We start from the raw sequence: 17124 nt of genomic DNA, 5'->3' as shown, positions 1-17124 counted from the left end.
GACCCGTTGGTCCATTGAATCCACGCTGACCAGCGATCCCCATACTGCAGCACAATCCTACACACTCAGGACAATTTACAATTTTTTTTACCAAAGCCAATTAACCTGCAAACCTCTATGTGTCTTTGGAAGGTCTTCGGAGCTCCCGGTGAAAACCCATGCGGCTATGAAGGAACCTCAGGGTGCACAATACATGCTGGCATTCCCAATGCAACATGCTGGCTTTCCCATATCTCAAGGCTCACTCTCGAGATTGGGTTCAGTGAAATGTAATGTGAGTCTGGGATAACTGTTTCAGTTTGCATTTCTTGAGTACCTTTTCTATAATACAACAAGTTGCCCAAACATAGAAAATAGGTGCAGGAGGATGCCATTCGGCCCTTCAAGCCAGCACCGCCATTCATTGTGATCATGGCTGATCATCCACAATCAGTAACCTGTGCCCAACTTCTCCCCATATCCCTTGATTCCACTAGCCCCCAGAGCTCTATCTAACTCTGTGTTAAATTCATCCAGAGATTTGGCATCCACTGCCCTCTGTGGCAGAGAATTCCACAAATTCACAACTCTCTGGGTGAAAAAGTTTCTTCTCACCGCAGTTTTAAATGGCCTCCCTTTTATTCTAAGACCCCTGGTTCTGGACTCCCCCAACATTGGGAATATTTTTCCTGCATCCAGTCCTTTTATAATTTTATAGCACCAGAAGGCAAACAAAATGTGTCCGTGAGCCAGACTAGGAACTTCTCGGCAGAGGAACCAATTGGTGGTCACAAGGTAGATCTTAAGAGTTGTCTTTAAACAGAAATGGGTGGGGGAGAGGATTTAGGGAGAGTGCAGAATTCAAAGCTCAGACTGCTGCAGACAAATCTGATAAAGGTCAAGCAGTCTTCTAACAAGACTGGACTGCCTAGATACAAGAAGGTTCTACTGATGACCAGAGGGTCTAGCACCAGGGGTTGTAGTCAAACAATCAGGGATATGCCATGTAGGACTGAGATGGAAAATTCCATTCCCCAAAGAGTGGTGAACTTATGGAAATAGACAATGGACAATAGAATATGGATAGGCAATGTTTTAGGTTGGCACCCTTCTTCAGACTGATTGTAGTAGGAGAGGAGAAAGCTGGAAGAGAAGTAGGGGGAGGGCAGATTAAAATATATAGATGTGGGAAAACATGCTGAACTATTGAAAATGGGGTAAAGGGAAATGGGGTAAACATGTTCTGTTGTGCTGCTGCAAGTAAGAATTTCATTGTTTTACCTGGGACATATAACAATAAAATACTCTTGACTCTTGAAAGAAGGAGCAGTACTTCTGAAAGTATTGGGTGGCATAAATACTTCCATTTAACTCATGGCTACCTGCATAAGACTACAGGGAAATAGAGTTTATATATATATATATATATATATATATATATATATATATATATATATATTACAAATTACCTGCAGTTCTGATGTCATAATATCAACAGTGTAACCTGACCTGACTGTCATTCCTCCTCAGAACATTCTCCTCCTGAACGTGTAATTTATGAATTATGCCCTTCAGAATATGTTGCATTGAATTTCTGTAGGAATATCTCATCAATAATAAAAAGAGAGACTGCCGGAAATGCTCGGGTGTGGAGAGAGGAACGGAATTAATGTTTCAGGTTAGGATAAGAAATGGAAGTTAGATGTGCTAAGTGTTTTGAGCAAGTATCTGAGAAAATTATGACTTGGCAAATCGTGCATAAAGATGTAGTAGTGTTACCTACACTGCATGCATGGTCTCGACATAAAACATTGTTAATCCCTTTGCCTGCACAGATGCTTCCTGGCCTGTTGAGTTTCTCAATAATTTGTTCTTTGCTCCCGAGACTGCTGCTGGTCTTTAACACAATAACTCTGGCTAATATCAGAGGAAGTTGTGACTTATTTACTTTTTGTCTGTAGCTTTTTGAACACTCGTGATTTGAGTATTACATTTCAGACCAGAGTGTAGGATGTAGACGTCGCTGGAAACTATAGCATGCATTGTCCATCCCTAATTGTCTCTGAACTAAAGTATGGTCTTTGTGATGTTTTTTTTTTCCGCTGACTGGTTAGCATGCAACGAACAATTTTCACAGTACCTCGGTACACGTGACAATAAATTAAACTAAACTAAACTAAACTAAACTGAAGGTGCAGTTAAAATTCAATCATATTGGTAGATCAGGGGTCCAGGTAAAGATAATGGGTTTTCATACCTCAGGCATATTATTGGACCAGGTGGGTTTTTACAACATTCTAGTGACTTCATGGTGGCTGTTACTGACACAAGCGTTTGCTTAAAAGATAATCCAGATTAATTTAATAATGTGAATGGAAATTCCCCAGCTGCTACTCAAGGATTTGAATTCTCGTCTCTCAATCATTCGTCCAAATCCTTGACCATTGGCTAATACCTGAACCACTACACAACCATCCATCTATCATATACCTACCACCTCCCACTGCACTGTTCAATTTTTCAGAATGACTGCGAGTAAAATATTTCAATTCTTTATCCGTTCTAATATTCAGTAGAATTCCAATTAATCTTCTCCTTTCTCCTTCAAACCTTTTGTCCAACATTTCCTAGAGTCAGCAACCCCTGGGTTTAGCCCAGATATCTCACACTTACTTTGATATCCATGAAGTTAAAAACAAACCTCTCAAAATAGAGATTTATTTTAGTATCAAAAGCCTAGCAACAGAGAATATTGTCATGACAACATTTTGAGATAATTTGAGCTAAGCTCACAGAGAGCTTTCCCTTGTCTGGTCCTTTGCAGCTGTTGTGTTAACATTCACAAAGGATGTATTTTATGTCTGTTGTATCCAGCGTTGAGAGGCAGAGAATATATGTTAATCTGATCTGTGTTTCCATGCCATTACTTTTAACATATACTTACCTTAACCCAGAACAATAGTGTTATTTCATAGTAGCATTATGCATTTAAAATCTTTGCATTTGTTTTAAGAAACGTATCTCACTGATTTCACCTGAAAACACATGTAAGGTTATAAACAACCAACATCAGTTTGCTTTTACGTCCACCATCCGTTTGGTCTTCGGGTTTCTCTTCTTTCCTCCCTTAGCTGCACTGCTCTGTACCGAGTTATTCTTAGTCTTACTGGCACTTCTAGTATTTGTATGGCGTTGTATTGGTTAAAAACCCACATCATTGTGGTAATTTTAGAACAAAGTAGGAAACAATTCAGCCAATGCCAACTGAAAACGAGCTAACTACAAAGAGGCAAACCCCGCACAGGATTTGCCCCATGAAGTGTTCAACCAGGTAAGTCTTCAGTCTCCACCTCCCAGTCAGGCTGTGGGCCTCAGACCACCACTGAGTGTTTGGGTAAAAATATCTTCTAAACTCACCTTTAATGTGTCTGTGAATAAACCTTTGATCTGTGTTGCCCTCTGTTACTGTTGCCCACTCTAGTAAGGTTGTTAAGTCCTTCCCATTTACCTGTCCAGCCTTATCATAATTTCATGCATTTTGTGAAATGTCTTCTAATTCTCTTAAGGCTATAGTAGGGAAGATGGGTAAAAACTTACTCATCCTTCCAGGGAGTAGGAAAACCCTCAGGAAGTAAATGCAGGGAGAGTATTTCAAGGAGGTAATACCAGGAACACTGGTCTTGGCAACCTATGGCAGTCCAGTTAAAAAGAGGGATGTGCTCGGGACAGGAATTGGCAACATCTTGTCTCCTAGATTGCAAAGGAATTTGTTCATGTGCATTCAGTGTAGGTCTAAGCACTGGTACCACATACTGCTGTGTAGTCTCAGCATTGTGATATTCCTGAAGAAGATTTCCTGGTGAAAGAGATGTACAATCTTCACCACAAGAAGGCAAATGTTATGATGGTCTGTTTTGCAAGATGGCTTACATACAAGAGAAGAGGCATCTAGATGTAGTTATAGGGCTTTGGTGAGACCATGTCTAGAATGAGGAAGGATACGAGGTGATAGGGGGAAAGTTAAGGCAAGAGAAAGAAAGTTTAAAGGAGATTTATGAGGCAAGTTTATTACACATGTAACTGTAGCATGCTTCCGGGGGAAGTGGTGGAAGCAAACATGATAGCCAAGTTTGAGAGAATTTAAACAGGCACATGGACAGGCAGTGAATGAGAGATATGCAGATGTGAAGTTTAAATTGGCACCATGGTCAACATAGATTTTGTGGGCCAAAGGGGCTGTTCCTGTGGTCTAAGTCTACAGCTGTAGGAAAGAAAGAGGGTGCAACAAATATTCGCTATATTGATTCTTGAGATGCAAGATCTATCCTATCAAAAGAAATGAAGCAAATCGTGTCTCTGCTTTCCAGGGTTTAGAGGTGCTTTTATTGAGATATATAAAGTTCCTGCAGGCTGTGACAAGGTCCAGGTGGAGTTGGTGATTCCCGTAGCTGGGGTCTTCAGGACCAGAGGCCACAGTCTCAAAATAGAGGATCAACTAATTAGATCTCAGATGAAAAATCATTTATTAATTGAAAAGAAAATGAGAGGTTATCCATTCGGGATAAAAATTAGATGAAATGTGCTCATCCAGAGGGCGGTGAATCTTTGGTATTCTCTGCACAAAAGTTCTGTGTGTGCTCAATCAATGTTCAAAATGTTCAACACAGATTTTTAAATAGTTTGCGATACAATCATGAATATTGGGGTAAGAGGACGAAAATGGCACTGTGGTAAAAGTTCAATCATGATCTTTTTGAATGGGTGGAACAGGTATAAGAGGCATTGATCTACTCTTGTTGAAGTATGTCCATCGGAGTTTGGGTTTTGTACAGGAAGGGGTGGGAAAAAGAGCCAGGTCAGCAGGGAGCCACACTCAGCATGAGACAATTCTGCTTTTGCAAGATGGTGTTCACCTGAACCAAATTTCAAATATCTGGGGAGCTTCTGCAATTATCAAAGTTTGTGTATTGCTGTTGCAATATGTCGTGTTAAAACCATGTTTGCAAGGGTGCTGTGTGAAAGGAAGGGCATGGTGCCAGGCTATTAATTGCCATCTTCTTGAGTTCCAGATCTCAACCTCGTGCTCAGGTGAGCGCTGAGTAGAACACGAGATTTCCCTGTAAAACCAACAAACTAACAAATTTAAGGATAGTTAATATTAATGGGATCTTCTCAACTATGGAAGGCATCACATTAGTTTTTTTTGGTCTGAAGAAGGGTCTCGACCCGAAACGTCACCCATTCCTTCTCTCCTGAGATGCTGCCTGACCTGCTGAGTTACTCCAACATTTTGTGAAATAAATACCTTTGATTTGAACCAGCATCTGCAATTATTTTCTTACATTAGTTTTGGTGGTATTTGGAATGTTATAGGATCCCCTTTGGTTCACTGATGTCTTTCACAGAAGGAAAGCTGCCATCCTCATCTCATCTAGATATGACTCTTGATACACTTAAGGAGATGACTTTTAACTCTGTTCAGAGACATTTAAGGTAATAAGACCACATCAGTCTGAAGAAGGGTCTCAACCCGAAATGTTACCCATTCCTTCTCAGATGCTGCCTGTCCCGCTGAGTTACTGCAGCTTTTTGTGTCTATCTTAGGTTTAAACCAGCATCTGCAGTTCCTTCTTGCACAATAAGACCACATCCCTTGAGTTAACACATTAAACTATAATTGTATTTATTTAGTGGTGAACCTCGAGTAACATTGCTCAATCTGTAAAGTTAGACTGCTGAATGTATCTGCTGAACTGCTATTATGATATATTCTTTTTAAATCCACTGTGATTGAAGGAGAAATTATCCTATAATGGGTCTACCCACGAATGGCCAAATCCATTCTAAACAATAAAATAATTCCTTCATATTATATTTAATCATTGTATGTAATGATTGTATATAATCATTGTATGTAATGATTGTATATAATCCTAAACATTGTTATACATTGAGTTCTATTTTTCATAAGCCTCTAATGAAGGAATAGTAGGCCACGACTGGCAATGAGGAAAGCAAGCTTTCCTGCGTATCATTCATGACCGGGTCTGAACTTATAACATTGTCAGTGGGCACTTGGTAGATGGTCATTTTCATTCAGAATAATCCTACTTCTCCTGCAACCCCCCCCCTCTACCACCCCCCCCCCCCCCCCCCCCACCACGCCCCACCTCCCATGACTGAGCATTACTTGCTAAAGATGTTTGCATTTTTGAAACTGGCTCAAACTTCGATTCATAAACATTGCTAATAGTGTCATGGCTGATGCAAAATTGACAAATTAAGTGAACATTTCTATTAATGACATACATCCTCTTTATGCTGTCTTAGATAACTTTTGTATACCTTTCATGTTAAGATATTTCAACAGTTGTAAATGAGTTGAGTGATTAGCACCATAGAATGCTGCTTATTTTTGTTCTTGTTTGTTTTTTCAAAATGGCAGTTGTTTTCAACTTTCAAGTATCAATTGCTTATATGTTTCAGGAACAAGCAACCAGGAGTGTGTTAATGGCCCCCACCACACACAAGACCCATCAAGGAGGGAGGAGACAGACTGATGATAGTGCTGTTGTCCACTTCTTTAAGAACATGGTGAGAGCCTATTGGTGATTTTAGTGGTTTATTGGTATCGGTTTATTATTGTTTCATGTATCGAGATACAGTGACAAACCATCTCTAGCAAACCATGTATGAGTACATCAGGTAGTGCAAAAGAGAAAATAAACTCAGTGTTATAACTACAGATAAAGTGCAAACTAAAAAAGGGTATGGGCTGCAAAGAGATAGATTGGAAGATTGAGAGATTGAGAATTTATCCAGGGGGCTGGTGCGGGCTCCTATCTATAAGCCATATGTTTTCAATTTCTGAAAATTATCTCAAGGAGATTATCTTATATAAGTTGGAAATAGTTTATCTCTCCATTTCAACCAATCAAAATTCTCATTGTCGTAAACCTTCTCTGCATTCTTTCCAGCTTAATGGCATCTTTCCGAAGGCAGGATGACCAAAACTGAACACAATATTCCAAGTGCGGTCTCCCTTATTTCTTGCACAACTATAACATAAAGTCCCTTCTTCACCACCCGACTTAATTACTTTCAGGGAACTATATACACTTGTAATTCCTGATCCCTCTGCTATACAACACTCCCTAGGACTCTACTATGACCTTCACTGTTAAGGTCCTGCCCAAAATCCTGCTCCAATTCTTAATAATAATCTATAACAACCCTGTTCATTTTTAAGCTGCCTGCAGTCTCCTGACATATTTGTTCCTCTTATTATCGTTGACTATTTGGGGGCCTATAGTGCATTCCAACGAGGTGATCATCCCCTTTTTATTTCTCATTCCACCAATGTAACCTTGCTGGACGATCCTTCAGTAACATCATCTCAGACTGCAGCTTAATCAACAAAGCAACTCCCCCTTGTCTTTTATCTGTTCCTCCAGATATCCTGTACAACCTGCACCCTGGAACAATTATGTTCCCAGTGCTGTCCCTCCTTTAAACAGATTTCTGTAAATGCTGTAACTTCCCAGTCACATGTACCTATCCAAGCCGTAAGTTCATCCACTTGATATGTCAGGCCTCGAGGATTGAAATAAATGCAATTTAATCCAACCATCTTTCCTTGCTCCCTGCCATGCTCCTGCCTATCTATTGAACTCGGTATCAACGCCTTCTGCAGCAACTTCCAGCCTCTCTGCTGCCACACTACTGTATCCCGTCCCTTTACTAATCTCCAGCGGCACGGTGCACAGCTGTAGCATTGCTGCCTTACAGAGGCAGAGACCCAGGTTCAAGCCTGACTACGATTGTTGTCTGTACAGAGTTTGTACGTTCTCCTCATCACTGTGTGGGTTTTCTCCAGGTGCTCCGGTTTCCTCCCACACTCCAAAGATGTCGGTTAATTGGCTAAGGTAAAAAATATTATAAATTGTCCCAAGTGCGTAGGCTAGGGCTAGCATATGAGGATCGCTGGTCGGCACAGACTGGGTAGGCCAAATGACCTGTTTCTGTGCTGGTTCTCTAAACTAATATAGTTTAAACCTTCCATATTAGTGTTAGCAAACTTGTCTGCCAGGATATTGGTTCCTCTCCAGTTCAACCCATCCCTTTTGTACAGGTCACCTGCCCCAGAAGACGCCCAACAGTCCAAAAATATGAATACCACCTCCCTGCACCAATTCCTCAACCATACCTTCATCAATCCTATCTTTCTATTCATACCATCACTAGCACATGGCACAGGTAGTAATCTGGAGATCACTACCCTTGAGGTTCTGCTTTTTAACCTATTACATACTTCCCTATATTCACTCCGATGGACCTAGTTCCTTTTCCTGCCTATGCCATTTGTGCCAACGTGCACAATGACTACTGGCTGCTCACTTCCCCCTCGAGAATGTTCTGCAGTTGCTCTGAGACTTCCTGACTCCTGGCACCAGGAAGTTAATGCACCATCCTGGAATCCCATGGGCTGCCAGAGAATCTCCTGTCTGTCCCCTTAACTAACTAACTCCTGTTACTATAACCCTGTCTGACTTTGCCCTTCTCCGCTGTGCCGCAGTGCCAAGCCTGATGCCGTAGACCTGACTACTGCTGCCACACTCCTCTGAACAATCTCCCCGCCTGCATCCACCAACAGTATCCAAAAAGATACACTTGCTTTTGAGGTGAATAGCCATAGGGGATTCCTTCATACTGCGCCAATTGCTTTTCATAGTGGCCACTCATCTGCTTTTTGCCTGTATTTTAGGTGTGGCCATCTCACTATAACTCCCAGCGTCCCAGAAAACCCTGAGGTTGTCCAGCTGCAGCTCCAGGTTATCTGGTGGAAACATCGGAACATCTACCCTGTCAGGCCCCTTAGGAGCACATATGTTTCAACGTGATCAGCCTTCATTCTTTTAAACTTCAAAGAAAATAAGTCTACAACTAGAACCTCCCAAGGAAAGTGCTACTTGGCCATCTTTTATGCCAGGTAGAACCCACTTTGGTGCATCTTTGGTTGCAACAGGATCCAACGTGAGGCGAGGTTTCAAACATCTTTTATAAGAGATAGTGTTCCACTCAACAAATGGAACAGCAAGAAAAATGTTCACCACTGTACACCATGTTTACCTCCAATATAACCATTGTTCTTTTATCTTTTTGTAGATGTCACCAAAGAAGGTGCCTGTCCAACAGAAGGTAAATAATATCTTGCTTCCTCTGGGTTTAGGTTTGGATTACATAGACTATGATAGGACCAGACACCAAAGCAGCACTTTCCTCTAAAAGCCAAGGAATGACCGCGGGTGTCTATACGACAGTCTTCACTGGCTGGAGATCTGCAGGGAAGTACAGCACAGGAGATTGAAGAGCACGAGTACTACCGACAATAATGAGAGTAATAACTAGGCACAATTCTGTTAAATATCTCTGTATAGGTTTTGCCCCTTAGCAAGAACACTCTTGCTCTTTCTTCAGTAGTACCCTGTTACTTTATCTCTCTCCTGGAAGGCAGATGGAGCCTTGGCTGACCATCTTATATAACAGAGACAGGGCACCTCTCCCTCAGTACACAACCAGGAGCATCTGTTTGGATTGTGCGCTCAAGTCTCTAGCGTGGGACTGAACCAACCAATTATGGGTCTCTGAGGCATGAGTGGTGTCAACACCTTCAACCATGCGTTGTTCTGTTACAGTGTTATCTGTGTTTGCAAAGAAAACCAGTGATACAATTAATATCTATTGGTCATTCCGTACTACCATAATTCTCTTATTGGTTGGAAACCTTGGGTGATCTTGATTGTATTCTGTGTCCTCGTTGTTTTGGGAACTATGTCTCCAATTGTCTTTGGTAATTATCATGGCACCTTTTCTCATCACCACTACAGGGAATGTTCGGAGCAAGTAGAGCTATCACTAAATTTATTTGGGTAAGGTGGAAGATCTGCATTTTCTGCTGCAAACATAATGACTATAATGGCTAACAATAATTCATCACCTGAACTGCTCTGTCACTTTTATTGTTAGACCTTTCGGATCATCTCATCATCAATGCCTGATGATTTCTCATGATAAACTCCATTCCCACGTGTAGCTAACTCCACCAACAGGAACTGGGAACAGTTTGGCCCAGTGTAGGATGGGGGTTTGTATCACAATGATTGAGAGTTCAAATTTCCAATTGGTATTAATGTTGAACAGCATATTTGTAATGGATAACTGTTTGGATATTTGATAGTCTCAATTCAGATTTTTTTTTAAAACTTTGCAGGAGATAGTTGAGGTGGGTAGTATGGAGGTAGTTGAGCCAGCTTTAGCAGCGTTTAAAAGACACTTAGACAAGTACACAGATAGGAAAGACATGGCGGAATATGGGCCAAACCCAGGCAAATGGGACTAGCTTAGATGAGGCATCATGGTTGGCATGGACAAGTTGGCCGAAGGGCCGGTTTCCGTGCTATCGACTTATAATTCTATAATACTTTGTTGTGAGTGCATGTGATGGTTACTAATGAAATAATGTTGAGCATGAAACGATTATATTACCTTAACCCCACCTAATGGAACCTCATGTGGAGATGAGCAACATTTGTTGCTTCAGCTTCTATTCTGCAGAGAAATGAATCCAGCATTTCCTGCAATGGTCTCCTTCTGTCTGCATGCAAAGTTACAATGCATCGGGGACAAAGAGTGTCAGCCAAAATCAATCACTTAAGTAGACTCTAGACCAAAACCAAAGGAAGAGTGGGTTAGGGGCAGGTAAATAATTAACTCTGCCGGTGTGAGATGAAGTAATGTGCAAAGGGTTCTCAGTAGAGACATCTGGAGTAAATGGTCTGCTTCTGTGCTGTAACTTGAGCCTAACTCTACGTTAATGGACTGGCTTAGTGCTATTTCACTTCTGACAGCAGGTTCCTTGTTAATGTGATGTTTATCACATTTTCCACTTGGTCAGCCTCAGAATGAATCAGGAAAAAACTGCTGGAGGAACTCAGCACTCATGGAGGGAAAGAAATAGTCCCAATTCAGGGTCTCAAATCAAATCGGCAACATTCTCTTTGCCTCCACAGATGCTACCTGACCCGCTGAATCAGGTGGTTTTTGTAATCCAGTAGTTTGTTTTTGTTCCAGATTCCAGCATATGCAGTCTTTTGAATCTCATCAGACTGAATTATGCAGGAAATCCATTAACTCAGTGAAATGTGCAAAGGGACAAAAAGGCAGAAACGGCGATGTTTCACAATTATGGATAGTCAACAGGAGCTGCATCCTAAAACAGGTCGTCTAAATGTCATTCACAGGGTCCAATATTCAGTCCTATTACAGACAGTGGAATCAACTATGAAGTTCTGTCTGTAATAGATGGGTGCCCAGAAACCTGACAAAGGTATGCCCCCAGAGACATCAGCTTTGGAGTTGGAGTGGGAGGGGGGGATGGCATTATATTATTTGGGCAGGACAAGGGGGAAATGAACTGAAATCACTAATTCTCATCATCCTCCCAATCCTTATTCTAACTTCAAATTTGAAATCAAACTGCATGGTTTCATAATAGTCTCTTCTAACTTTACCAACTTTCCTAAGCGTGACCAGAAAGATTAGATATGAGAATGGGTTGGAAGATCTCACTGACATTCACAAGGTTCTGACAGAGATCTGATCCAGGAAGAATGTTTCCTCAGCCGAAGAGTTAGGGTGGCTGTTTGGGACTGAGTTGGAGTAATCACTTCACCGAGTGTGTGGTGAATCTTTGGAATTCTCCATCCCAAAAGACTGTTGAGGCTCAATCATTGAGTTCATTCGAAGCAGAAGCTGACAGTGTTGTGTATATTGAGGGATTCAAGGGATTTGGGGCCAGGGCTAGAAAATAGAGCTAAGATCAGCCATGGTGCAGGGTTGAAGGGCCGTGACCTGTTCCTGTTCCCAGTCCTTGTAAGTTACTTCTGCTCCCTTCTCTTGCATGGCATAGCTTAATTCAGTTCTCTGAAAAACTCAGCAATCAATTTCACCTTTTTTTGTCACTCATTAACCCACGAGTCCCTCACAGACTCCAAGTGAAAGACTCAGAGAGTAAACGTTAAGTGCAACTCAAGCCAGATGTTAGCTGCAGGAGAAATGGCAACAAGCAGCAAATTTTCACTGTACCTTTGCCTCTAGTTGAGGGGTTTCCTCCAATTATCATGAGGGGTTCAGGGTGAGAAAGTGACAGACAGAAACAGGAAGACAGTCTTACATTTCTATAGCACCTTTCAGCTTTCGCGTCTGTGAAAGTTGAAAGAGTCAACATCTGAGAAATGGCAGATTCTTTGACCTGAAAATTGACTGTTTTTCTTCTCACAGATGCAGCCTGACCTGCATGAATATTTCCAATTTTTTAAAATTTTGTTTTAGATTTCTAGAATTTGTAGTTCTTCTAATGTTAAGCAGTGTCTGCTGTAATGTAGGAGATTGCAACGTATTTGCACATAGTATGACCCCACTAATAGGAGTGTGATAACAGTTAGATTATTGATTATTTCATGTTCTCTGAGGGAATAGATATTGGCAGACACCTGACCAATGTAATACAAACATCTATCTCTTTAAAATAGTTCATAGAATTGATTTTACTCCAATCGGGCAGAAAGGTGGATTTGGCTGAAAATCAGATCCAAAAGATTTGACAGCACAGCACTGCCTTATTGCTCTTCGGACAGTATCCACAATATTGGACTAGTCAGCTTGAGATTTATGCTCAGGACATACGTATTGGACTTCAACCCATGATCGAAATGTTATTGGCAGAGTCCCAGCTAGCATCCAACAGAGACAGAAAGAAAAGGAATGGCAAGGAAGAGAGGCAGAGGCAGTCAAAGGGGTGGGGGAGGCAAAGAACCAGCTGGATAGACAGAGATAGAGGGTAAGTGTTCTTGTTAGGATCTTGACCAATGTCAATACCAGTTGCCAATAAGGTGAGCATTCACAATGCTCTGCAGCTCTCTGCTGGTAAGTGTACCACCAATTTGGGAATTACAGCTGAGTTTACAAAAGCTAATCAGTTAACTTCATCATCGCAGAGCCAACTAATTGCACCTCAAATGAAAATCTTACGTAATCTCAACCCTCACATCATGGTGCATGAATAATTGACAATGCTGTTGCTAATGTTTTATGTGATGTACTTTTATTCAATGTCCTAATTGATTTTATTTTAATTTGGCATAACTATTTCAGTGACAGTAAAAATGTTAAATGCAACTCAAACACTATTTAAATATTTACATTAAATTGGCTAGCACTGTAACTATGACACCAACCAACGAGACCTCGGTGAACAGTGGGTAAATTACTGATAGTTCCCTCAGATAAAAGACATTTCAGAGTCACAAGGCATACAGCATGGTGCCTTTCTACCGGATCCATGCTCATCGTTACACCCTTGTACCTACACTGCAAATATGTATCCTTTTCTTCTAATGAATGAGGAACTTTCAGATCAATCAGCATTCAGCGTGCAGATGGCTAGTTAATGTCACGGCCCCATGTGCATATCATATGCCCTCAGGCTTTTAAAAATATTCCAAAAGATCACAATTCATTCATTGTTGAATGTGGCTGGTGATATTTTATCATCAATGCTGGACTCGTTAACCTCTCTTTCTACCTGAAACAATGTTTCTCACTCTCATTCAATCCTCCAGCAACCCCAGTGATGCAACTCGATATCTTTTAATTGTAATTTGCTAATCTAAAGCTAATGCTTTCTTTCTGCAACAGTGCTGACGCGAGTCATTGACTGCATGAACATTAATACAAAGTGGTCAGTGAAAATTTTACTTGCAGGTTCGAGATAAATTTTATCAGCACACATTACATAAAATGTTCAGGTACAAGTATGTGGATGGAATGAGGTCTTGCTAAATTTCACATGTATCATCCATCTTAAGACTTGTGAATCAATATCTCCAGAATTTCCTCTTGAAAACTTAACTTACAAATGTGCAAAATTGTTGGGCAGCCAAAAGTGATCTAGTCCTTTCAAGACCTGTCTCTTGCAGTCATGGATGGGGTATTAAGGCCCGAGGAGGAAAGCAAAGAGTCGTGGAATTCACAGGGTCTGGTCCTTTGAAGACACTTCTTGTTCTGCACAATTCTGGGATTCTTGCAATTCCCTCTTAAACATAGAAAATAGGTGCAGGAGGAGGCCATTTGGCCCTTCGAGCCAGCACTGCCATTCATAGTGATCATGGCTGATCATCCACAATCAGTAACCTGTGCCTGCCTTCTCTCCATATCCCTTGATTCCACTAGCCCCTATAGCTCTATCTAACTCTCTTTTAAATTCATCCAGTGAATTGGCCTCCACTACCTTCTGTGGCAGAGAATTCCACAAATTCACAACTCTGGGTGAAAAAGTTACTTCTCACCTCAGTTTTAATTGGCCTCCTCTTTATTCTTAAACTGTGGCCCCTGGTTCTGGACCCCCCAACATTGGGAACATTTTTCCTGCAACTAGCTTGTCCAGTTCTTTTGCAGGAAATGCTGAGTTTCATCCAGCATGCTGGTTGGGAAGTATTCCAGAGGCTGACTGCTCCCTAAGAAATGGTAAACTGAGCACGCTCCAGTTAATATCCACTCTTGACTCTAAAGGATAACCTTGGTAGAAATAGTAGTTAAATGACTGGTCCAATAGAGCAGAGCTCTGCTTAATTGATCTGTAGACCAACGCCACCACGGCAGATGGAAAATTCAAATCAAAGCAACTAATACGTCTGGATTTATTTGATAAAAACACTGATATTAATCAGCACAGTATAACCAATAAGCACAAAATAACCGGATTGACATGAAACCCCATCTAGTTCACTTCAAGGTCGGAAACCTACAAGTCAGAAAACACGTGTAACATCAATCTGGTCCACTCTTAGCCACCTCAGGCTCAATTGGGGATGGACACTTCGCAGTTTTTACAAAAAAACAAGATTTATTAAACAATGTCCTCCCCTATCAGTTAAACCAGAAAGTCTTCAGTTTTAAGAAACTATTACGAACACTTTGAAATAAATAAAGACATATAACAACATTGTTATAACTTTTCAAATGATTCCATGGCAAAATATAACCTGCACAAAAGTAGTGCAATCAGCTAAACATCCTAATAACCATCATCTAAGGCAGATCCATGCCTGGCTGGTGTGCACATGCTTGCAAAGTGAGGCAAGTTTACTCAAAGCACAACCATTAATTTTTGTCTACCACAGTATTTTAAGGCAAATGGTTTCTAGAAATGAGTTGGGTCTTTCCACATTAAACTTACTATGGTTTGTTCACAGGGTACTGAAGGACAGAGGCCACACTATGCTACAACTGGTTCTAAGTCAAAGGGGGCTTATAAAGGACGAAGAGATGGAACCCTGTCATCTCTTTTCAAAATGGTAACAAATGAAAATAACTTCTCAGCATTTAACACCAAACTGGTATAAAAGTAGCAAGAGCAGGTCAGAAGAACTTGCTACGTCCAGGGAACTATATACTTGCTATACATAGACAGGGATCCCCAAGCTGATGTGTCGTTCAGCTCCATGATCAGACAAGCCAACCAGGATTCTCCTCTTTGTTTCCTGATAGGGGCCAGGATGTTTCCTGGGTGCCAAATCAGTTTTTAATTTCCTTTATCTTCTCTCAGAAGGTAGAAGAGAGAAAATAAGCTGGCCAGAATGGCAGGCATCTTTGACGATACTTAAAACTGGAAAAAATCTCCAGAAATAATAGAAACATATGCCTAATGGTTTCAACCTAATGGGCAAAATATGTTCTATTTTTTGCTTTATTTCAGTACAGGTAGAATTTTTTTCAGAATTAACCTGCATACTTATTTGAAATTCTTCAATGAAGATGCCAAAGCAACGATTTATAAATAAGTTGTTTCTCACTTCAGTTATAAATAATAGCCTAAATACTATACTAAATACAGTGCCATCACGATAAGACGATGTTTTGAGGAATAAAAGTGTCTCTTTGATGTTGAAGATAACTCTCCTCCTTCTGTTCAAAATTGTGCTCTGGGATCTTTAATCAGGGAGTGTGGGCATGCCCTTGAATTAATTGGCTGCTGTTTCTCTTATAACAGAGTGCACTTCAGAAGTAGTTCAAAGAGCTCTAAAATACCGAGAGAAAGACACTTCAGCAATTTGTCTTTCTTATAGCATCTGACCAAAAGATTGCACCTTTGAGTGTTCAGCCCTTTCTTATAATGCTGTTTGAAATGTCAGACTAGGTATGTGTTGTACAGTAGTGCCTGAAATGGTACTGAATCCTCAGAAGCAAGAGAGCCATTCTCAATACAATACTGATATATTTAGTTGTTTACAAAACTGATCAATGTATACCCACCTTTAAAAGTGTTATCCCTTTGTCAGAGGTGCTGAGCGAATAATTAAGTGTATCCAGGAATTTCAGTTTCTCTTTGATATTATTGGAAATCTTTACCTATTACTTCTGCAAACACCTTCATAGAATCCATTGTTCTTACCGTTTCCAAACAGGGGAAGAAAGAAGGTTCAGCTGCTAGACGTTGAAGCTTCATCGACAACTACAGCAGGAATGCTTCAAAATGGGAAAATATCCTTGCTCGGTGTTGTATATTAACAGTCTTACCATTCATGCATTAACTAGTATTTACTCAGTCCAAAGAGAATGATGGCATTCAAATATGATCTTTACCAATCAGGTGTATAAGCCTGGCCCTCTTAATGCAAACCTCCTAATTCAAATTATCTGTTAACCAGATATATTTTTTAAAACTTTGTTTAATTTTCTTAATTTGAGCCACCAGATGATGTGAGCAAAGTGATTTAGAATTAACAGGAGTATACTGTTTAATGAAAGGAATGTGTTATTGCTTACACTAGTCCCATAGTTATTCCAACCATTTTAGAAACTCGATGCGAAGGTGCCAGTGTTCTTATAACCTTTTCCACTCTCCTTTTCTGTGGTCTTGGAGATAAGGAATTTAATGTTTTACAACAAAGTTTATTGCATCCTAACACTTTTACTGTAAATATTGTGACAACTGCTAAAGTTTTACTAAATATATTAGCACTGTGTAAAAGTGAAATCTTGTTTGACAGTTGCTGTACAACTCAATAAACCCCATTTTGAACACAA

At 40.5% G+C, this 17124-nt stretch overlaps 1 protein-coding gene across 3 annotated transcripts in view; it reads left to right on the top strand.

Moving 5' to 3' along the window:
• The window catches only part of mbpa (myelin basic protein a), a 91592-nt gene extending 74468 nt beyond the window's left edge, over positions 1 to 17124 (top strand). For 2 of the 3 annotated variants that reach the window (XM_078397693.1, XM_078397692.1), the window contains exons 4-8: positions 6466 to 6573; positions 9145 to 9177; positions 9867 to 9908; positions 15291 to 15392; positions 16503 to 17124. In XM_078397693.1, coding sequence (XP_078253819.1) covers positions 6466 to 6573; positions 9145 to 9177; positions 9867 to 9908; positions 15291 to 15392; positions 16503 to 16535 — 318 coding nt within the window. In that variant the 3' untranslated portion in view covers positions 16536 to 17124. The remainder of the gene's footprint in view (positions 1 to 6465; positions 6574 to 9144; positions 9178 to 9866; positions 9909 to 15290; positions 15393 to 16502) is intronic. The other variant, XM_078397694.1, reaches the window with a different exon arrangement.

This window comes from Rhinoraja longicauda, chromosome 4 (genome assembly GCF_053455715.1).
Source record: "Rhinoraja longicauda isolate Sanriku21f chromosome 4, sRhiLon1.1, whole genome shotgun sequence".
NCBI classification, from domain to species: Eukaryota; Metazoa; Chordata; class Chondrichthyes; order Rajiformes; family Arhynchobatidae; genus Rhinoraja; species Rhinoraja longicauda.
Note: the sequence above shows the minus strand (reverse complement) of the source record. Positions and strands in the feature narration are given on the sequence as shown.